At 43.4% G+C, this 23,073-nt stretch overlaps 1 protein-coding gene across 3 annotated transcripts; it reads right to left on the reverse strand.

Moving 5' to 3' along the window:
• Window positions 1-17,273: 17,273 nt before the first annotated feature.
• On the reverse strand, window positions 17,274-22,696 carry LOC123401558 (probable serine/threonine-protein kinase DDB_G0276461). Of its 3 annotated transcripts, none has more exons than XM_045095384.1 (8): window positions 22,512-22,696; window positions 21,154-21,678; window positions 20,563-20,728; window positions 20,426-20,476; window positions 19,986-20,168; window positions 19,772-19,868; window positions 18,055-18,758; window positions 17,274-17,944 (listed from the first exon to the last, which is right to left on the reverse strand). In XM_045095384.1, exons 2-8 carry the CDS (start codon window positions 21,615-21,617, stop codon window positions 17,603-17,605), a joined length of 2,007 nt encoding a protein of 668 aa, XP_044951319.1. In that variant the 5' UTR covers window positions 21,618-21,678; window positions 22,512-22,696; the 3' UTR covers window positions 17,274-17,602. The 3 variants fall into 3 exon arrangements, with proteins under 3 accessions (XP_044951319.1, XP_044951318.1, XP_044951320.1); XM_045095383.1 differs by having other exon boundaries at window positions 22,246-22,692; XM_045095385.1 differs by having other exon boundaries at window positions 22,242-22,692.
• Between the last annotated feature and the right edge of the window lie 377 nt (window positions 22,697-23,073).

A 23,073-nucleotide genomic window follows, 5' to 3' on the forward strand; every position in this document is an offset into this window, starting at 1 on the left:
AGAGTACCATCGGGCTTAAGTTACAACTCATTACATAAAAACTTCAGAAGAACCAAGAGTTTGTAACTTAAATATAGTTCATAAGCCGCAATATATCCCGCTTGAAGACTAACTCTCAATTTTCTCCCCCTTTGTCATCAAGTGACAAAAAAGGGACAAACTGAGGGCTGTCGCCCGTGAAGACTTCACTTCTTGGCGGTTGATGAAGAGGCGTGATGGTTCTTGGGAGTAGTCTTCTTCCTCGGACCGGTGGCAGTGTCGAGCTGTTCTTCATCAGATTCGGCAGTGCGGAATGAGGAAAAAGAACTGTCTTCAAGGTCTGGAACTGGAATTGGCCTGAACTTCTTCTTGGGAGGCCACGACCAGTCAAAGTCTCGTTCAAAGTCCAATTCTTCAAGTTCTGTCTGAGTCTTCAGATGAGTAAGTGTAGCCCAGGTGCGATCAAAAACCTCATGCAGATAGTGATGGTTAAGCTTCATAGAGTTCTGTGTTTCAGTGAGGGTTTTCACAATGGCGCCGAACTGGCGTTTGACCCACTTGTGATTGCGATCCACCTTCTGGTGAAGACTGAGGAGAAGCTCTCTTGTATTCATCACACGAGGAGCAACAGGGCTTGGCGGGTGAGTCTCAGTATCATCCCATGAAGAATAAGGCTCAGGTTCTCTGAACTGGCCATCAAGGGGCCTATTGCCTTCATCAATGACAGATTTTCCTTTTCCTTCAACAGGCTCCGAAGTCTTCTTGTTGACCCTGATAGGAGGCATGTAGCCAACGTGGTTGTTGCAATCAGCGTGAAAGTTGATGCATGTCCTTGTCCTGATGAATCTCATGATCCATGGGGTATATATCTTGTGATCAAATGGACACATAGCATTGTCGGCCAAAGTCCTCAGGAAGAAATCATGTATGTTGATAGGAATACCATGGATGATGTTGAAGAGGATATTCTTCATGATGCCTACGACATCTTCTTCATCATCGTGTCCCTTGAGCGGTGCAAGGACGCTGCAGAGGATTCTGTAAACAGATCTTGGTTCATACTTGAGCTCGTGGACGAGGAAGGTTTTTCTCGGTGGTTGCCCTTTAGCCAAAGGCTTCATGAGGACTTCCATCATCCCGTTGGGCAGCTCACGCTCACCATAAAGCTTCACAGCGTCCTCTGAGGGAATTGATACTGGCAATTCACGCAGTAGCTCAGTAGCAGGAGCCTTGTAGTGAGTGTTTTGTGTCATCCAGTCAAACACCTAGGTGTTAATGTCTTCAGGATCGCCAGATATGTGAAGAGTGGCATAAAACTGAAGAATGAGCTCACTGTTCCAATCAGAGATGTCTGAGCACATTGGTAGCAGTCCAGCTTCATGAAGAACATTGAGTACTGGGACCAGGCATGGAATTGCTTCAAGTTCAACATGAGGAATATGCCTGTGCTGGAATATCTTATTTCTTCCACACAGCACAGAGGCATAGTAATTCAGCTGTGTCCTCGTCCAAAACTTCAGATGTCTGATTTGAGGCTTGTCATAGGGATTTTCTCCAATGAAGTACATGCGTTCTTCAAAGAAGTTCTCCTTTTGAAACTTTGGATGCTTGGAGAATGGCTGACGCTGCATTGGTTGAAGATTTTGCTGAGGAACAGGAGGGGAGACAACAATTGCAGTCTCGGGGTTGAGCACGACGAAGGCATTTTCTTCAGTATTGTCCTCAGGGCAAGGAATTTCATCAGCTTGGGCTTCAGGCTGAGGAGCTTGCTCATGTTGTGCTTCATGTTGAGGAATGGGATCTGGCTGGGCATCAGGCTGAGGAGTAGGTTCATTCTGAGCCTCTGTGTGAAGATCTTGCTCAGGTGGAGGAGTTGGGTCAGCCTGTTCCTCATCTTGAGGATTTTTCTCAGGACTTTGAATTTCATCAGCTTGAGGAATATCACTTTGCTCTTCCTCAGCTGGCTTGGTGACAGAGGCAGTTTCATCAGCTGGTGCAGCTGATCCTTGTGCAGTGTCTTCGTGAGGAATGGAGGGCTGAGGACTGTCGTCAATACGAATTTCTTCGTCAGTGTGTTCCTCAGATGCGGCATCCTTCATTTCCTCATCTGTCCCTTTCTCTTGGTCTGCAAGGGTGACCATTTCATAGGATGGAGCGACGCTGAGGGGCACACGGTCCAGTGGAGCATTATCTTCAAGCGCTTTGAGGCGATTGGCCTCAGTTTCTTCTTCTGCTGAGGAGGCCTTTCTCCTTTTGGCTTCCTTCTCAGCAGCCCTGGCATTCTTCACGTCTGATGCAGACGGAGTCATCTTCTTCACCTTTGAAGCTTTTGGTGAAGGGGTTCTCTCAATAGATTCATCAGCTGGCCATGAGGAACCAACTGGAGCAGAGTCATCAGCTTGCTTCGATGAAGCAGCTGGGTCAGAGGCAGTCTCACCAGCTGTAGCAGATTCTTCAGCTGGATTTTCTGTGGTGATTTCTTCAATAGCCGGTACATCCACACGGCTTTCTTGTGGTATTTCCTCGGCTTGAGGAGTTGCATCAGCTTGAGGAGATCCATCGGCTGGCTCTTCAATCAGAGGCTGAGGAGTTGATACTGGAGGGGCAGCCGTCTTGTTGTAGTCATCAACAGCTTTAGTGGCAAATTTGATGAAACTGCTTTTGAGACTCTAACGATCAGATAGCTTGGAGTACTTATCTGTCAAAGTCTTCAACTCAGCCTGTGTTGACACCAGTGCACCAGGCATCAAGTTGAGGAGATTCTGCTTGAGGAATTTCTCCTTTTTAAGCTTAGCAACCTTGGCCTGCTTGGCTTGCTGTTCTTTCCACTTGGCTTCGTTGATGAATGTGGCCACCATGTGGGTGATGCCAGGGGGAAGTTTCAAATAATCAAGCGGAGTGTTTGGGTCCTCATACCATAGGTTTATGTAGTCTAGGAGGACCTTGGGGTCCATGGCCAGAGGAATGGCGCTGCCACACGCTTGAGCTACCCTCTCCTGCTTGTTTCTGATTATAGCTTGCATGGTTTGATCATCATATTCATCACTACCCTCTGATGCAGACGGGACTATGATGATTTTGCTGGGGCTTGGTTGTGTTGCTCTTTCAGCAGACACTTGAGTCTTCACAGGAGGTGGTGAAGACTTTGTCTCTGAGCTGGTTGCAGCTGGGAGTGAGGAGCTGGAGGTAGCAGGCATTGGCTTCATGACCGGCTTCAGTACTGGTTTCTCTTGAGGCTTTGGTGGTGGTGGTGAGGATTTTTGCGCTGAGGAATTTGGCGTTGAGGGTTTTGTAACTGATGCCTGAGCTGGTTTCTCTTGAGGCTTTGGAGCCCTTGTTTTTGACGGCATAGACTTTGGTTGAGGAATTGCTGAACCAGAGGTCTCGGCGACAGAGGAAGTAGCCGCAGTTGAAGCAGAAGCTGAGGATTCATTGAATTTCCTCACTGCAGCATCTGCCTGCTTCTTAAGCTTAGCCAAATGCTTGTCTTGTTCATCAGGATAATCATCAAGGGTCTTGAGGCTTGAGGGGTGTGCTACTTGATGAGCCTCAAGTGGGGCCCGTTTGCCAGGAGGCTTCACGGCGAATTTCTTCGCATACTTGGCAGTTACAAATCTGTATTCCTTCCATTCCTTTGCCCATCGGCGTTCTATCTTCTGAAGCCGAATCTTTCTATTGGCCATTGTTTCAGATTCATTGGGTGTGCAATAGTCCAAGTAAATATCCTCAGGAATATCCAAAGTTGTGTTCTGCTCAAGTTTCTTGCCTCCCTTCTGTTTTCTGTCATCCTCCATTTTCTTCAGCTAAGGATTTTGCAGATGAGATTGAATTCTTGAGGATTCTGATGAGACTTGAAGATTTTCTTCAAGAAATGCTGCAAATGAGTTAATGTGATGAGAACTGAGAGATTCATCAGCTGACATGTGTACCTGTGAATAGACTATAGTTGCGAAGAATTTGGAGAGGTCATATGCGTTCACAGATTTGAAGAAAATGAAAAAGTTTGACAGTTGAGGAATTTAACGAGTGGTTGAGCAATTTGCCTAAGCATATTGTTCTTGGGTTCCAGAGTTGTACAGATCCGAAAATTCGCACAATTGAGGAATCTCGTGAAAATCTTAGATGCTTAGTGAAGTTCATCAATCGTGTGGTGATAGGCAGTGTTTGAGGAATCAAGTGCATATCGATTCTTTAGGAAAAACAGATTTCACATCGGAGATGTAAAAAAGTAGATCTAACTTGCTGTAAAAATGGGGTTTTTATTTACCCTGGAAGGCGCGCACGAAGAACACAGAAAAGTTGTAGAGAGAAGCTCTTCGGTGCGTGTCCAATGCACCCTAACAAGGCAGCAGAGGACGTCTACGGCGGCGGCAGACGAAGATGGTCCGACTCCGGCGTGGTTCCGGCGACGGAGAAGTCGAGGCAGTGAAGCTCTCCTTCGCCAGCGACGAGACTTCCAGCGGTGGCGCTAGGGTTCGGTGCTTTTTGCTGTAGCAGGAGAGCGATGGGGCGAAGAAGTGTTTGCCGAGGGGGATAAGGACATATTTATAGCCATACAGTTACTGTTGGCGCGAAGAATTCGGACCAAACAGCCCCTGCATCTACGTCTCCGCGGGACACGTGTAGTTCCCGAGCAAGGCGGTGGAGATAGTGGAGATCGTGGTTATCCGAACGTGGGAAGTGGGGTTCAGTTACTGTGCATTAAAGAAACATTTTTGAAGAGTTGAGGATTTTGTTACATAATCATCAGCTGAGAAGGACGCAGTGAGGATTTTGAACAAAGTTTCAAGTAGAACGCATATGAAGAATCGAATAGACTGGATGAGAGTAGCAAAGAGGGAAAGTAGGGTCCAATCACATTCACTTAGATGAAATATCAACTTGAAGAAATAGCTATAAGTGAATGCTGTTGAGGACTTGAAATCACGGTCTATCTAGTCAAACGAAGGTCATCAAGTGTTTTTGAAGATTTGAGTAACTTGAGGATTTTGTGATAAATCGTCACAATGAAGAACAACTGTTTTGAAGAAAGACACATTTTGAGGAAATGGAACATTGAAGAAAATCAACTTGAGGAACTTCAAGTTGGGCGGTGGCGTGACCCACCATATAAGAATGTTGATTACAGACGCCGCGTACAATTGTCGTAGGGCCCTGAGAATCAATTTCTTCGTTCATTTCTTCACATTCAGAGTGACATTCTTCATCAGTTGAAGAAAATCGATTCATCATGTGTTGCACATCTAAGTCATCAATTTTGCATAAGTGTTAGGATGTGTGCATGTTTTTACAAAACATTTGAAGATTCTAAGATATTTAGCTCACACCGCAACTTGCAAAACCTTTTCTCATCCAAGGGCTTAGTGAAGATATCTGCCAGTTGATCATCAGTCTTCACATGGTCGATGAGGATATTGCCCTTGAGGACATGGTCCCGAAGAAAATGATGACGATTCTGGATGTGCTTAGTCTTCGAGTGTTGTACTGGGTTGTATGCAATCTTGATTGCACTCTCATTGTCACAGTAGAGAGGCACATTCTTCATGTTGATGTCGTAGTCCTTGAGGGTTTGCTTCGTCCATAGTAATTGAGCACAGCATGAACCAGCAGCAATGTACTCAGCTTCAACAGTAGAGAGTGATACGCAGTTCTGCTTCTTTGAGGACCAGCAAACTAGTGATCTTCCGAGAAAATGACATGTACGAGAAGTTGACTTGCAATCCACACGACCACCAGCATAGTCAGAATCAGAATATCCTACCAGATGAAGATTGGAGCCCTTGGGATACCATAATCCTAGTGTTGGTGTGTGAGCTAAGTATCGAAGAATATGCTTCACAGCCTTATGGTGTGATTCCTTCGGTTTTGCTTGAAAACATGCACACATGCAAACACTAAGCATTATATCTGGCCTAGATGCACATAGATACAATAAAGAGCCAATCATAGAGCGATATACCTGCTGATCAAATTCTTTACCATTTTCATCAGTGCCAAGATGGCCGTTGGTAGGCATTGGAGTCTTGGCACCTTTGCATTCATGCATGTCGAATTTCCTCAGAACATCCTTTAGGTAGTTCTCCTGTGATACAAAGATTCCATTGCGTTGTTGACGAATTTAAAGACCTAAGAAGAATTTCAGCTCCCCCATCATAGACATCTGATATTCTTCACTCATCATGTAAGCAAATTCATCACTGTATCGTTTGTCAGTACAGCCAAATATGATATCATCGACATATATTTGGCACACAAATAGCTCATTATCATAGGGTTTAGTGAAAAGAGTTGGATCGAGTGAACCAGGTTTGAAGCCTTTCTTCATGAGGAATTCCTTCAATGTATCATACCATGCCCGAGGGGCTTGCTTGAGACCATAGAGCTCCTTTTTGAGTCTGAAGACTTTGTCTGGATTCTTTGGATCCTCAAAACCTCGGGGTTGAGCAACATATACTTCTTCCTCAAGCTTACCATTGAGGAATGCACTTTTCACATCCATTTGATATAAGATGATGTTATGATGATTAGCATAAGCAGGTAGTATTCGAATAGCTTCAAGTCTAGCAACAGATGCAAAAGTTTCATCGAAATCTATTCCTTCAACCTGGGTGTAGCCTTGGGATACAAGTCGTGCCTTGTTCCTCACCACTTGACCGTCCTCATCTTGCTTGTTTCGGAAAATCCACTTGGTACCGATGATGTTGTTCTTGCGAGGATCTGGTCGTTTGACGAGCTCCCATACGTCATTCAGCTTGAATTGAAGAAGTTTGTCTTGCATAGCTTGGATCCACTCCGGTTCCAGGAAAGCCTCAGCAACTTTTGAGGGTTCTGTGATAGATAGAAAGGAAAAATGCCCACAAAAGTTAACTAAGTGTGAAGCTTTTGAGCGAGTGAGAGGACCTGGCGCATTGATGTCATTGAGGATTTTGTCAAGTTCTACTTCATTTGCAATCCTCGGATGAGCTGGTTGAGGATTTCGTGTGGGTTGAGGAAGTGGTTCTGGTGCAATTTCCTCAGGAGCATCTTCTTTATTTTCATCAGTGATGGGGATCGTTTCTTCATCAATTTCCTCGGTGGGAACAATGTCTTCAGTGGGTTTGAGCTTTATTGCTTCCTCAGGAGACAACTTATCTGGATCAGAAGGCAATTGCTTCCTTTGCGAGCATTTGTTTCATCGAACCGCACATCTACAGTCTCAACAACTTTGTTGTGATAGTTGTTGAAGACTCTGTAGATGTGCGAGTCCTTTCCATAACCGAGCATAAAACCCTCATGTGCCTTAGGTGCAAATTTTGAGCTATGGTGAGGATCTCTAATCCAACATTTTTCACCGAAGACTTTGAAATAACTTACATTGGGTTTCTTATCAGTGAGGAGTTCATATGAGGTTTTCTTGAGGAATTTGTGAAGATATACCATGTTGATGATATGGCATGCAGTGTTGATAGCTTCAGGCCAAAAGCGACGAGGAGTCTGATATTCTTCAAGCATAGTTCTTGCCATCTCAACCAGAGTCATGTTCTTCCTTTTCACGACACCGTTTTGCTGAGGAGTATAAGGAGCAGATAATTCGTGAGTAATACCAAGTTCATCAAGATAATCATCAAGACCAGTGTTTTTGAACTCTGTTCCATTATCACTCCTGATATGTTTGATCTTGATGCCAAAGTTCGTCGAGGCCCTTGAAGAAAATCGTTTGAAGATTTCCTGCACTTCAGTTTTATATACTATGATATGCACCCATGTATATCTGGAATAATCATCAACTATGACGAAGCCATATAAAGATGCAGCATTGGTTAGTGTGGCATAGTGAGTAGGTCCAAATAGATCCATATGAAGCAATTCGAAGGGACATGTAGTGGTCATGATAGTCTTCGAGGGATGCTTGGATCTGGTCATTTTCCCAGATTCACATGCACCGCAGAGATGATCCTTGAGGAATTTGACTGATTCGATGCCAATGACATGCTTCTTCTTCACGAGCGTGTGCAAATTCGTCATGCCTGCATGACCTTGTCTTCGGTGCCACAACCATCCTTCTGAGGTTTTTGCTAGTAAGCAAGTGGCAGGTTGAGGACCTGTAGAGAAATCAACAATGTACAAATCCCCTCTTCTTACACCTTCGAAGACTTTGGATCTGTCAGATTCCATGATGACTACACATCTATATCTACCAAAGATAACAATCATATCAAGATCACAAAGCATCGAGACTGACATGAGGTTAAAACCAAGGGATTCAACAAGCATCACTTTGTCCATATGCCTATCCTTGGAAATAGCCACTTTGCCAAGTCCCAATACCTTGCTTTTACCTTTGTCAGCATATGTGATTTGCTTCAGAGGTGATGGAGTTAGTGGCATATTCATCAGCAAGCTTTTATCACCAGTCATGTGATGTGTGCAGCCACTATCAAGAACCCACTCAGTATTCTTGGGTTTATCATCCTGCAGATGAATTAGTACAGCTTACCATCTCATATGCTTCAGATTTGAAGAATATGATATCAATTTCATCAGATAAGAATTTCATCATAACAGAATTAAAGGACGTGTGAAATATTTCTATTTCATCAATATTAGCTTGCGTCCTATCAAGCATTTCCTCAGGTCTCCAGCAAATTCTTCATATGATGATTTTCATATGGAGACCTGGCCTGCAGAAGTGATTAGTTTGATTTCTTCACCACCCACATCTGAAGGGGTGGTAAAGCATTCATCATCCTACGAGCACCATATGAGAAAGGTGGCATCAAAGCTAATGCACTTCTCTTAACAGTAGGGGGGTTAAAGTACTCATATGAATATGCAGAGAACTGGTTTGAGGATTTATGAACATAATGATTTGAAGAGTAACGCACATACTCATATTCCTTGTAGTTTCCCTGCATGTTAGACGCATTAGCATGGGTACGAGCATAATTTTGACCAGTTGAGGATTTTGATCCTCTTGAAGACTTTGGTCCTCCTGAGGATTTTGATCTGGGGTTCAGATTCTTCATTGGTGTTGTCATGAGGACATTCACTTGAAGATTTTCAAGACAACTTTTGGGAACCCAGATTTTCCTCAAAAGAGGGCCATTCCTGCAGTTAGTTCCAACATATCAAGCAAATACTTCACCAGATTGATTTTTGAACAGTTTATAGTTGGGGTCAAATGACTCATCGGAGGAATAGGATAATTCACATGAAAAGCCAGTTAGATTGGATGGATCAAAAGGAAGCCCAGTAGCAGCAACCCATGAGGTTTTGGGATACTGCTCAGGTTTCCAATAAGATCCATCAGCATTTAATTTCCTCTCAAAGGCAATTCCTTCTTTCCTCGGGTTCCTGTTCAAGATGTGCTTTTTGAGCACATCACAAAGGATTTGATGTCCTTTGAGGCTTTTGTATATGCCTTTCACATACAATTCCTTCAACCCTGCATTTTCATCAGTAACATTTGTGTTTTCCTCAAGTGAGTAAATAGACACTACAGGGGCAGTTGAAGAATTTGTAGCAATAGAAGCATTTGATGATTCTGGTGAAGAATTAGCAGTTTCGCGTTCAATGCATTTAAGACATGGAGGAATGAATTCAGCTTGAGCAGCGCTGATCTGTTGAGCTAGTAATGAATCATTTTCCATACGAAGATCATCATGAGAAATCCTCAGCTTCTCTAGATCAAGCTTCCTTTGAAGAAATTCATAGGAAAGTTTCTCATGATCAGCGAGGAGTGTATCATAACGATCTTGAAGATTATCAAATCTAGACTGAAGACTTTTCACATCTTCAGTGAGGATTTGGGTAAGATTTATTTTATCATTCAACACATCATCACTTCTATCTAGTAGTTTCTGAAGCTTTTCCAGGGCAGTTTGTTGTTTAGTGGCAATGATAGCAAGTTTACTATAACTGGGTTTTTTATAATCGTCAGGTTCACAGTCACTTGAATCAGAGGAGGAAGCATCATTTGGTACCTTTGAACCTTTTTCCATGAAGCAATAGGTTGGAGCGAAGTCATCAGCATAGTCATAAGTGTGGATGGTGTTATCATCTTCTTCAAGGTTGAAGATTGACTTGCTGACGAAAGTAGTTGCCAGTGCAAGACTAGCTTGTCCGGATTCTGAGTCTTCATTAGAATCCTCTTCTTCATCACATTCCTCTGATTCTGCCCCGGAATCCATTTCCTTGCCAATAAATGCCCGAGCCTTTCTGAAACTAGTCTTCTTGTGCGATGAGGGCTTTGAAGATGAGGATTTTGAAGATTTCTTCTTCTTCTTCAAGTCATCAGAACTGTCATCCTTGTATTTCGTCTTCTTTGATTCCTTTCCCCATCGGGGACAGTCAGCATTGTAATGACCTGATTTCTTGCATTTGTGGCAGGTTCTTTTCTTGTAGTCCTCAGATGAAGATTCTGATTTCCTCATGTCTCTTCTTGAAGATTTACCGAACTGGCCACGTCGTGTAAACCTCTGGAATTTCCTCACGAGCATTGCAAGCTCCTGTCCAAATTCTTCAGGGTCACCAATGCTATCATCCGAATCTTCTTCTTCAGATGAGGAAATTGCTCTAGCCTTTAGTGCACGTGGTCTAGAATAGCTTGGTCCATATAGATCTTTCTTTTCTTCTAGCTGGAATTCATGAGTATTGAGTCTTTCGAGTATATCAGCTGGATCAAGCATCTTGTAGTCTGGTCTTTCTTGAATCATCAGAACTAAAGTATCAAATGAAGAATCCAAAGATCTCAACAGTTTCTTCACAACTTCGTGATCAGTAATGTCTCGAGCTCCCAGTGCTTGCAGGTCATTTGATATGTCAGTAAGGCGATCAAAGGTGTCTTGGCAGCTTTCGTTGTCATGCCTCTTGAAGCGATTGAAGAGATTGCGAAGAATATCAACACGAGAGTCACGCTGGGTTGATACTCCTTCATTTACTTTGCACAGTCTCTCCTAGATTAGTGTTGCAGAGCCCAAAGCACTCACTCTTCCAAACTGGCGTGGGCTCAGATGGCCACAGATGATATTCTTCGCTTGAGAATCAAGTTGCTTGAATTTCTTCACATCAGCAGCAGAGACACTAGCAGAGATGATGGGGACGCCATGTTCCACATTATACCAGAGATCGTTATCAATAGCTTGTAGATGCATTTGCATCTTGTTCTTCCAGAAGGGAAAGTTCTTTCCTTCGAAAGTAGGACATGCTACAGTCACCTTAAACATGCATGCAGTCGGCATAACTAAAACTCCAGGTGGTTAAACCAAAATCACACAGAACAAGGGACTACCTTGCTCTGATACCAATTGAAAGTGCGTTATATCGACTAGAGGGGGGTGAATAGGAGATTTTTAGAATTTCATCACTGAGGAAATTCCTTTTGAGGAAATTCCTTTTGAGGAAATTCCTCATTGATGACTAACTTACAGCGGAAACAGTAAAGGATCAGAAATGCAAAGTTTCACAACAGCAGTTTTTCAGTGTGAGGAATGTGAAAACAGATTCCACAGTGAGCAGGCACGCAGAAAACAGATGAGGATTAACTAGCGTGAAGAATTTGGGGTTGAGGAATTTCAGAGAAAGACTTCAGCAAATTCTTCAAACAGTAACAGTGAAAGTCATCAACACGTAATCTGAAGAAAATAGGGAGTTGAGGAATTAGAACCCGTTTCACAGCGAAGACACTAGTTGATGACCCAGTTCCAACTGCTGTAATAGTTGTACATCTGGTTTGGAGCGGCTTGGTATTGAAACCAAAGGACACACCGTCCCTACCGTGTTCTCCTTGGGCTAAGAACACACAGTCCTCGCCCAACACTCGTGGTAAGTCTTCAGGGCATACTTCCAAACCCTCACAAACTTGGTCACCCGGCGATCCACAATTGACTGCTGGATTGCTCTAGACCATGACGCCTAACCGTCTGGAGGAAGCACAGTCCTCAAAGTAAAAGGCTTTAGTCCCACACAGGAACAACTTCTTGAGTGATGCTCGATCACTTGGTTCTAGGTTTGTGGTTTCGGTGTATGGGGTATTTCCTCACTGATGAATTACTCTCGAAGACTCTAAGGAATTGGGTTGCTCTTATGACAAGTGTCGATTTCTAACGGAGCAGCCAACCAGCTAATGGTTGTGGGGGCGGCTATTTATAGCCTGAGACCATCCCGGCATGATTTGACACTAATGCCCTTAAATAATATGACAGTTGGTGTGGATAAGACCAATGATGTGGTGTGGCTATCGAAACGGTCGGAACCCTCAACTGTGAGAGTCCTCATGTCACTCGTATTCCTCACTTGAGGCTTTTGGTAGGATTAGGCTTGGGTTGAGCATCATGAGGAAATTCATTCCAAAGTGTAACTTCGACCCCCTTTAACAGTACGGTGTTCCTATTACTCAAGTGTGAAGAAAATAAAACAGAAAGAGTAAATCTTCATGCTTCAAAGTCTTCAAAATGATTTTCTTCAGGACACACGAATTCCTCAATTTCAATATCTTCATGAGGAATATCAATTTCATCGCAGATTCTTCGCGATTCAATTCTTCAGCTTCAGACCAATTTCTTCAACCGAAGATATACATTTTTAGGGGTCGATATTCATCAAATATCTCAAACTCCTCAGTGACTTATAGATCATGTGTACACTCATAAACACATTAGATACTTAACCTATAAGTCTTCAAACCACCAAAATCACTAAGGGGCACTAGATGCACTTACAATTGGTGTTGGTATGGCCGATCTGAAGTTTACTTCGGGAAGGAACGTGCAACTGAAGAACGTGCAGCATGTCCCCGCCATCAAGAAGAATATCGTTAGTGGCTCCCTTGTGTGTAGAGAAGGGTTTAAGTTGGTCTTCGAGTCTAATAAAGTAGTTGTTACGAAATATGGACTTTTTGTTGGAAAGGTTATGAATGCGGAGGTGTGTTCCGCCTTTCCCTTGTAGATTGTTGTAATAAAGTCGTGAAAAATATTCATTCGAGTGTTAATGAATCTGAAGTTTGGCATTCACGTCTTTGTCACATAAGTTTCGGTGTTATGTCGCGGTAGCAACACTGAATTTAATCCCGAGTTTCACTTTAGCCAAAGGTTCTAAGTGTCATTCGTGTGTGCAAGCAAAGCAACCTCGCAAGCCTCACAAGGCTGCAGAGGAGAGACACTTGGCGTCATTAGAACTCATACATTCTGATCTTTCTGAGATGAATGGTGTGTTGACTAAAGATGGAAAGAAATATTTCATGACATTGATAGATGGTTCCACTAGATATTTCTATGTGTATCTGTTAAATACTAAAGATGAGGCTCTACACTACTTTAAAATCTATAAGGCAGAAGTTGAGAATCAACTTGAAAAGAAAATTAAACGAGTCCGGTCTAATCGTTGTGGAGAGTACTTCTCAAATGAGTTTGATTTTTTTTGTGCGGAACATGGCATTATTCATGAAAGGACGCCTCCCTATTCACCCCATTCAAAGGGGGTTGCCGAACGGAAAAACCGTACTCTAACGGATTTGGTTAACGCCATGTTAGATACATCGGGTTTATCCAAGACATGGTGGGGGGAGGCTATATTTACCGCGTGTCATGTCCTGAATAAGGTTCCTACAAAAGATAATGAGGTCACTCCCAATGAGGAGTGGTCGAAGAGAAGGACGATGCTCTCGTACTTACGTACTTGGGGCTGCTTGGCGAAAGTCAATGTGTCGATCCCCAAGAAGCGTAAGCTTGGACCAAAGATTGTGGACTGCGTTAATTTGGGATACCTAAGAATAGCGTAGGCTACAGATTTCTAGCAGTGAAATCTGAGGTACCTGATGTGAAGGTTGGTACAATTATGGAGTCGAGGGATGCTACATTCTTTGAGGATATTTTTCCCATGAGCGATATGCAAAGCACTTCTAGACAGGAATCTGAGGAAACTCCTGAGCCTGCCATTCCTATGGAATATTATGAACAAACACATGATGATAATCCTAAGGAGGATGACGAGGAAACCCTTGGTAGGGGCAAGAGACAAAGGAATGCAAAGACCTTTGGTGATGATTTCTTCGTATACCTCGTGGATGATAATCTCGCTTCTATTTCAGAAGTGTATGCTTCTCCAGATGATGATTACTGGAAAGCCGCGGTCCGTAGCGAGATGGATTCCATCATGGCTAATGGGACATGGGAAAATACTGATCGTCCCTATGGTTGTAAACCACTAGGATGCAAGTGGGTGTTCAAAAGGAAGCTTAGGCCCGATGGTACAATCGAAAAGTACAAAGCTAGGCTTGTGGCTAAGGGTTATGCCCAGAAAGAAGAAGAAGATTTATTTGACACTTATTCACCTGTGGCCAGACTGACCACCATTCGAGTACTACTCTCGTTGGCAGCCTCGCATGGTCTTCTTGTTCAACAAATGGACGTTAAGACGGTTTTCCTTAACTGAGAGCTAGACGAGGAAATCTATATGCAACAGCCAGATGGCTTTGTGATAGATGGTCAGGAAGGAAAAGTGTGTAAGTTGTTGAAATCTTTATATGGCCTGAAGCAAGCACCTAAGCAATGGATGATAAGTTTAATACAACTCTGACATCTGTTTGCTTTGCTATTAATGAAGCTGACAAGTGTGTATACTATCGCCATGGTGAGGGCGAAGAAGTTATACTATGCTTGTATGTTGATGACATACTGATATTTGGAACCAACCTCAAGGTGATTGAGGAGGTTAACTCCTTTCTGTCTCAAAACTATGAGATGAAGGACCTTGGAGTGGCTGATGTTATCTTGAACATCAAGCTCTTCAGAGATGATGAGGGTGGGATTACACTTCTGCAATCCCACTATGTTGAGAAGATTTTGAGTCGCTTTGGATATTCAGACTTCAAAATTTCCCAAACACCGTATGATCCTAGTGTGGTGATTCGAAAGTTCAAAGGCACAACTATAGATCAATTGAGATTCTCTCAAATTATCGGTTCGCTTATGTACCTAGCTAGCGCAACGAGGACTGACATCGCGTTTGCTGTGAGCAAACTTAGTCGGTTTGTTGCAAACCCGGGCGATGTTCATTGGCGTGCTGTTGAAAGAATTATGCGCTACCTGAAAGGTACTGTCAACCACGGACTTCACTATATGGGATACCCATCGGTACTTAAAGGGTATAGTGATGTGAATTGAATCTCTGATGCTAATGAGATGAAGGCCACTACTGGGTATATATTTACTCTTGGAGGTGGTGTTGTTTCCTGGAAGTCTTGCAAGCAAACGATCTTAACAAGATCGACAATGGAAGCAGAATTAACAACATTAGACACATCTGGTGTCGAAGCAGAATTTCTTCGAGATCTTTTGATGGACTTACCTGTGGTTGAGAAGCCGGTTCCGGCTATCCTTATGAACTGCGATAATTAGACAGTTGTTGTCAAAGTGAAGAGTTCAAAGGACAATATGAAGTCCAACAAACATATAAGAATGAGATTGAAGTCTGTCAGACGTTTGAGAAACTCCGGAGTGATAGCGTTGGATTACATCCAAACGGCTAAGAATCTGGCAGATCCCTTTACTAAAGGGCTATCACGTGTTGTGATAGATAGTGCATCGATGGAGATGTGTATGAGACCCACATGAGTTTCCATGCCATTAACCCAACCTATATGATCGAAGATCCCGTGAAGTAGGACCTGGGAAAACAAGTCAGTGGTGAACTGAGGAGAGTAACTTTACTAACCCACTCCGTTGGAGATGCAATGCTCTCAGATACTGTAAGGTAGGATGACTACTGTCTTAATGTGTTCTAAAGCTTATGTGTAAGCAAGATGTTGTCTTACAGAGCGATCTTTGGAGAAACACATCTATATGAGCCTGACTGCTGTTCATAGTCTATGAGATTGGCGTGATCTCTAGTAAACTCATGAATAGGCCAGGAGTGTGACTAATATGCTCCACCCAAGGGGTCAGCCTTCGGTAGCCTAGTACTAGTAAGACTTGTGGTGAAGCTTCTTTACGCCAAACTCACAATTCAAGGCATAGGTTGTTCAGTTGTAAAGGGGTGTAGCTGCTTGTTCTAGGTGAAGCTCAACCTTAACAGGACTTCACTGAAATGCCAGTATATTAAAACAGTGACTGGAACGAGGGAACACGATGTGCCCTTGAGATCTGGTGGGGGATCGTTGAAATTAGTAGTGGGCTTTAGGCCCATAAGAGAATTTTAGAAATCTCCAAGAGCCCGTGTAGGTGGTGGCATGACAAGGTGGTGGTGGGAAGTTTAGTCTCACCCCGCTAGTGGAGAAGAAATTGGACCCCTTTATAAGGGTCTCTCTTCTACATGTTATTGGAGAGTGAGAAGAGAAGAGGCCCTCGCGCACTCCTCCTCCGCCTCGTCACGCCACGCCTCGTCACCCCGCGCCGCGTGTTGCGGGAATGAGCCGAGCCAAGCTCACACCTACGCGCTTATTTTTGCCGGTCAGGATCGGGGAATACGTAACGGATGCGCCATGATCTGAGACGTCGGATCGTAGGCTGTTACCGACTCAGACATGGGTTCAGCCCACGTCTCTCCACCCGGCCGCCTATATAAGCAGGGCTAACGCCAACCTAGCCGACACGAGATCAGATCGCCTCTGCCTCACGCGCTCGTTCCTTTGCTGCTGCTGCTGCCGCCGACGACTCCGTCCCGTTCACCGCGTACACGGTCGACGGGAGAGCAGGCCTCCGAAACCCCGTCTCTCCAGTTCCTGTACGGGAGAGAGGCAAATAGGTTTTTGGGAAGCGACTACGCGACTGCTCGCCTCCGATCCACTACTTCCTCTATGTATGCGTCGTCTCTGTCATCACCATGTCCACCGACGCCGAACGTGCTACCGCCGAGAAGACCGAGGCCGACAAGAAGGCCGCCAAGGACGCTGCTGCTGCCGCCACCGTCGCGGCGGCTTTTGCATGGCCTAATGGAGGGTATAACGCGTTTATCCCTCTCCTGATTATTTCGGTATTAGCAGTACTGACATTATGTGTAGATTTGTCTCTACTTGCGTAGTACGTGCTTGTTTATATCAGTATTAGTATGTCGTTAATTTTGTCATCAATGCCATGCTAGTCATCTACTTATGGATTAAATTAGTCAAAAAATTACGTATTTACTCAGCAATGACTTCCTTAGCTGGTGGTACTTACTTCAGAGTGTTTCTTGTGAAAGAATGTGGCTTACTACTTCTAATAAAGCCAATCGCCCTGTGGGGTTGTTTGGACCAGAAACAAACCTACTAGATGAGTTTGAACAGTTTTAACTTGTTCGACCAAACTGTTCCACGCGTAAGTTAGAGGGCTCCGGTGCAGTTTCCTCGGTGCTAAACATGTTAGCAATGCTTGCCCTTATAATAAAATTTTCCTTTTTACAGCACAAGTTAAAAGGGACATTTCCAAAGTTCCACATGGTACAAGGTACACGTAAATATACATATGTGAACATATAGATTTATTAACAAGGTACTGGACAAACGACCCCAGAAAACCGACGTCCAGGTCGGGTCAAGCAACCATCAACACCCTTAAAATAACGAATTTTGGGCAGGCAACAATCACAACTCATCTCATCCTTTTGCAACTTGCAGAGTGGCCTGTGGTTAGAAACAAAAGAACCGAGATTGCCGCGCGCTGATGAGAAGCTAGAATCCGGCCCATCCTGATGGCTGATCTACTTTCTTCGCTGCCCCCGTGCTCAATCTCTGGGAGGAACTCCCCTGGGCATTCGTTCTGTTCATCTGTGCAGCGACAGCAGTGCTACCCGGTGATGTGCCAAAACCCCACGCATCAGGGGAAGGCCCCGCATTCGTGTTCCTCGATAGGTTTTGCCTCCCATTGGTTGCATGGTCGACCTTTGGCCTGGCCTGAGCTTTTGCCTCAGGGAATGCCTGCCATGTCTTAGCCTCAGAGCTGGGTACTGATGAGTTGACTGAGAGCATTCCTTGCTCAAGCTCCCACACCGTTCCTTCAATCTTCTCCTTCCGCTACATGGATTGTAAATCTCGTGTAAGATGCTAGAAATATTCATAGGCAATTGTTTTGTACTAGATATACAGAGTAGGTACTTGTGTGCAAAAAAATGATAAGTAAGCACCTGGGATCCAAGTTCTGGTATCCTTGAGCTGACTCTACTTGAAGGTGGTGGCGTAGTCTGAGCAACAGTACGCTTCAGTTCTTGAATTTCTTGGCGCTGGGAGCGGCAGATCGCCGACAGCTTTTCATACTTGGCTGTCATCTCAGCCTTCTCAGAAGTGGTTTTCTTCAACTGCTCCTTCAGATTGGACACTTCAGCCTCAAGCTCGGATGTCTTACCAGTAGCAGTAATCCCTGAATGCAGATTGTTTGCATCAAAATCTGCGACAAAACTATTGAAGGGATCATTCCCAGATATAGTCTTGCTTTGTGTCTGTGATGCTTTATTTTTCACATAACTTTGTGGTTCCATGAAAAGATTTATGTCCGAACCACCCTTAAGTCCATTACTGGATACCGTGTTAATTGTTGTATTTCGCAAAGCCTGACCGGAATGAACATGCCTATCTCCAGGGGTACTGCTGCTGATATCCACCCTACTTTGGTTATACTTTGATGAAGATGATGGTTTAATTGGTTCCTCGTCAAACAAAGGATTCCTATTATCAGCAACTTGAGAACCCTGTGCGTGTTGGGTCACCCAAAATGCACCTAGAGGTGCATCTCCGCCATTTACATTTCCATGAGATGATGAGTTATCAGATTGTTCTCTTGGAGGTGGAGGAGGGTTCCTTTTAGGTGTCACATGTGTTCTTTTAGCAGCACCTACATAGGCAAAACAAGATGGTAATAAAGTGAGACAGCAACCAGTCACTATCTCTTCCGAGAATATTTAAAATAAACAATCAGACTCGAATAGTAAATACTTTATTCTAGAACGCAGTGTGCTGTAGGGTGGCATGTCAGAAAGGTTATGTGAAGATAAGGTCATTTCACAATACCTATAACATGACAGTGTAGTGATTGACCCAGTCAGATGCCACAGAAAAGTAGCTTATAAGACGATCAATATTTGCCATTAATTTAATGCCCTCTAAATGGAATGATGTAAACTCTCGTATTAAACTGTATGGTACTTCTCTACAACACCTGTAAAATTTATATAGATGCATATATAACAATCTTATAATTAGGTGATGTAGGATCTATGAATAGCAGTTTCTATAATTATGAGGATGCTAAATGAGGACTTTTTACAATAATAAACATGTAAAATTCACCTTCATACAAAATAAAAATTCTAAAGCCAAATTTATTAATGGCACGCACTCCCTAATTTTAACCTCACAAAACAAAATGTACTGATATGACAGAATATATACAAAATATGGATTAATGCAAACATTGCCTTTTTCTATTTCTGATGGGTTCATTTTTCCATGGCGCATCAAATACAATCATTGGAGTTATCCAACAAGCCAAAGAAAATTGTGTTGATTAAATATGATCGCACACTCTACAAAAAATCCCAAAAGTCCAAACTCTCTAGGAAACACTGCCGTGTCAATCCGGTTTCCAAATAATAACACTGATGACTAATGACTAATATTATAAATAGCACAGGGTGGGTTGTAACACGAGGGTATTTTAGTTAGCATAGTCCTGCTAGTTGAAATGTTCTAATATATTCAGTGAACAAGTGAAGCACCAATACTTCTACCAATAAAAGAAACAAACATGCAGATTTGAATTCTAGCCATTACTGTGAATGAAGGCAAGCCTGCATGATACAGAACATGTATTCTGCTCCTACAAATAGCATCTAAAGAAAACCTCACCATCATCCTGCAAGCCCATAGAAATGGCTGCTGAAGCACCATCAGGTAAACTCTTCTGTAACTCAAGAGGCAGTAGTTCATTAACACGAAACCAGACCTGTCAATTGGATAAAATCTAACATCAGAAAAATGAAAACCATGCTTATTTGGCTCCTAAGACTACATGCAGCAGTCTATTACTAACCTAGTATCATGAAGATGAATGGCCAATCACCTGTGTGATATCTGGTCTGGCATTTGGAGATGCTTCCAGCATATCTTTGATCAGCCCTGTGACACCGGTGCTGTACTTAGGTTGTTCTGGAATGCGATAATTGCCATTAAGGACCTGCAACTTCGACTCTCCATCAAATGCGGATTTGAAGTAGCATATCCTATAGAGAAGACATCCCAGGGCCTGCAATTGTGGAGTACGAAGTGTTACAAATCACTTCAACGTACTTTGGATGCAAACATGTGGTTCGATAAACAGTATCTTTGTAGTTGAGGATATAATTGTGATCCAGTAACCAAACCATTCTGTTAGGCATCACTCAAAGATGGGGCTAGTGTGATAATTAAATCGGAGAATATATGACATGCTATGACATTGGTTTAATTACTATTCAGATATATGAATAATAAAAATCACATGTTCATATGTTATAGACTTACCCAAATGTCAACTTTCTCACTAATAACTTCTCTTCTGTAGAGATCCCACATCTGAAAAACATGAATGCATAGATGAGACCGCTGCAGGCCATACGAGTAAAAAAATGTATCCATCATGCCGAAAAGTTTTCATTAACCTCAGGTGCTCTATATGCCGGGGTCGTATGCTTCCTAATGATATCTTCCTCAATCCCCCTATCTTCTGGCTTGTCAAAGCATTTATGATTTGTTGACGTGCTTCCAAAGTCACATAGTTTCCATGCACCATCTAATCCAAGAAGAACATTTTCGGCTTTAAGATCCCTAAAGGAAGGAGGCAAATTGTAAAATCATGGTGAGTATAAAATAATAAATGTAACAAATTGTTTGCAAAACTTCAATGCAAGTTCTACACTCATACCAAATCTGAAACATTCATGCAGGTAAGAGCTGCTTGCAATATTTGCCCACATGCAGATAGCTAAGCTACAAGGTATAGCGATTCGGTACTACAGGCGAGAATACAAAGTAGTATAGGCAAACAAATAGCAGTGGGCAGTTTACTAATGTACCATCACTGCAGTAGTTGCTAAGTAAACTTAAGTCTACTAATTAAATAGTGAAAGAGAACAACATAACTGTGCAGAAATCTGACTTGTGATATTTGATAACAACGCTTACCACTGATCGTTCTTATAGAATGGGAATAAAACATGATTCAATATCTGTAAATGACTCATTCCATGTACCTATGTGCAATTGCTGGTGACTGCCCATGCATGGCAAAAACCGCGTTGCAAACGTCTCTGAATATCAAAAGCGCTTTCTTCTCCTCATAGTAACCAGTACCTCTGCTCTCCATCGCACTCACCAAGGACTTCTCGCAAAACTCCATCACAAGCAATGCCTCCTTTGTGCGGCCCATGTCAAAAACATCATGGGCAACCAGTGTGACGACATTGGCATGCCCTTTGAGGAGATTCATCACCTGGATCTCCTTCATGACAAGATCAAGCGATTCCGAGTCATTGCAAATGATATGCTTCAATGCATACTGCTTTGACGAGTGCAATGAGTCACAGGCGAGATACACACAAGAGAAACCTCCTTGTGCAATGGCATTGCGTACTGTGATCTTCACATTCCTTACATCAATGGTGCGGCCTTCCAATCCAGTCTGTACTTTCCCCCCAAAGGGATTGAACCTCCGCATTCTCAGAATAACCAGGAGGAAATAAATGAAAACTCAGGGTTTAATACTTCTCCTAGTGATTCTGCATAGATAAAAGAGGTAAAGAATGAAAATTCGGACGTGCACAACAAATACAAAGACAAATATTTACTTGAAGAGAATAGAACATGATATTGTCTAACAGTCTAAGAAGCCCACGAGTGAAATGCCAAATACTCTAGCTTCAACAGTAAGATTTCTTCTGCACTGGCATCTGCATTGAGTGGTGAAAATCCTAGAATTATCACTTATAGGGTGATGTTTGGTATTCTATTTTTCTCCATGAAGCAATGTTCAACCACAAAAGCATAACCATCAGAATCAAGTGAAAACAAGGTGCATGATCCAACTTCAATCCTGCGTGTTTCCTATCCCTGGGTTCATGAGAGGCCCTAAGAATTTCAGAGTTCTCACCCGGTTAGAAGTTAATCACTCGCACCCAATCTTAACTGCAAAGGTCTTAAAATAACCACTTGTCTTGGCATGATCTAACTAAAATATGAACGAGGACAGAGAAATAAGGCCGGATCTACATGATGTGCCGAACTTATGGATGTTAGTGCGGGTTGAAGTGATCACTGGATGACCAGCAGTAGAAGTTCATACCTACCTCAAAAGCCAATGCCCAAGATCGCGATGAGGTGGAACGGGAGCGACAGTGGCGGCGACTGCTGCAGGGGTTTGGGGTGCGAGGCGACGGCGGAGGCGCTAAGCTACGGCACGACGGCAGCAGTAGGACAGCAGCGGAGATTTCATAGCCGCATTGGGTCGGATCAGAGCTTGGGTGGAAGACGGGTCATGAGAGGGAGGGAGGGGAAAGGTACGGGATGGTGGAGAGGAGAAGTTGGTCAGATTCCAAGGAGGAAGGGGGCGCACCTCTTAGATCGGAGGTGGCCTCCGAGAGGCTCGCCGTCGCCGTCAGGAGGTTGAGACCACAATCCCGTGTGGGGAGGAAGGTATCTCCGGCTCCGCCTCCGCGTCTGGGATGCCTGGCGGAGAGAGAGACGAAGAGAGGGAGAAAAGCCGCGACGTGGAGTGGCGGTGGTGGAGCAGAGGTGGCCTGTGCGCTTTGCCCCGTGCGAGCGTGGTTACAAAATATACTTTGGATAGAGTAGTAGTGCTTATTTGGAAATTTTGTTCTTTTCCTCCGTTTTTTAATGATGAAATGCCTAGCTTTCTCAAAAATCTACCAGATATATTAATCAAACCACTGGTACAGAAACCCCTAAAAATGGAAAATTATTCAAACCCTAGACCTATTGTCTTCTTTCTCCTCAACAGGCAGTCGGTCTTTATTGTTCGCAGGAAGTCATCAAATGTCTCGGTCCTACTTAAACAATGTCATACATAAGAAATAGTCGAAGCATCTCTACTATTAAAAGCACGAGAGGGCAGATCCAACTTGTAATATTAATCGTTGGATTAGCAATTTAATGGT

Source organism: Hordeum vulgare, chromosome 6H (genome assembly GCF_904849725.1).
Source record: "Hordeum vulgare subsp. vulgare chromosome 6H, MorexV3_pseudomolecules_assembly, whole genome shotgun sequence".
Lineage (NCBI taxonomy): Eukaryota > Viridiplantae > Streptophyta > Magnoliopsida > Poales > Poaceae > Hordeum > Hordeum vulgare.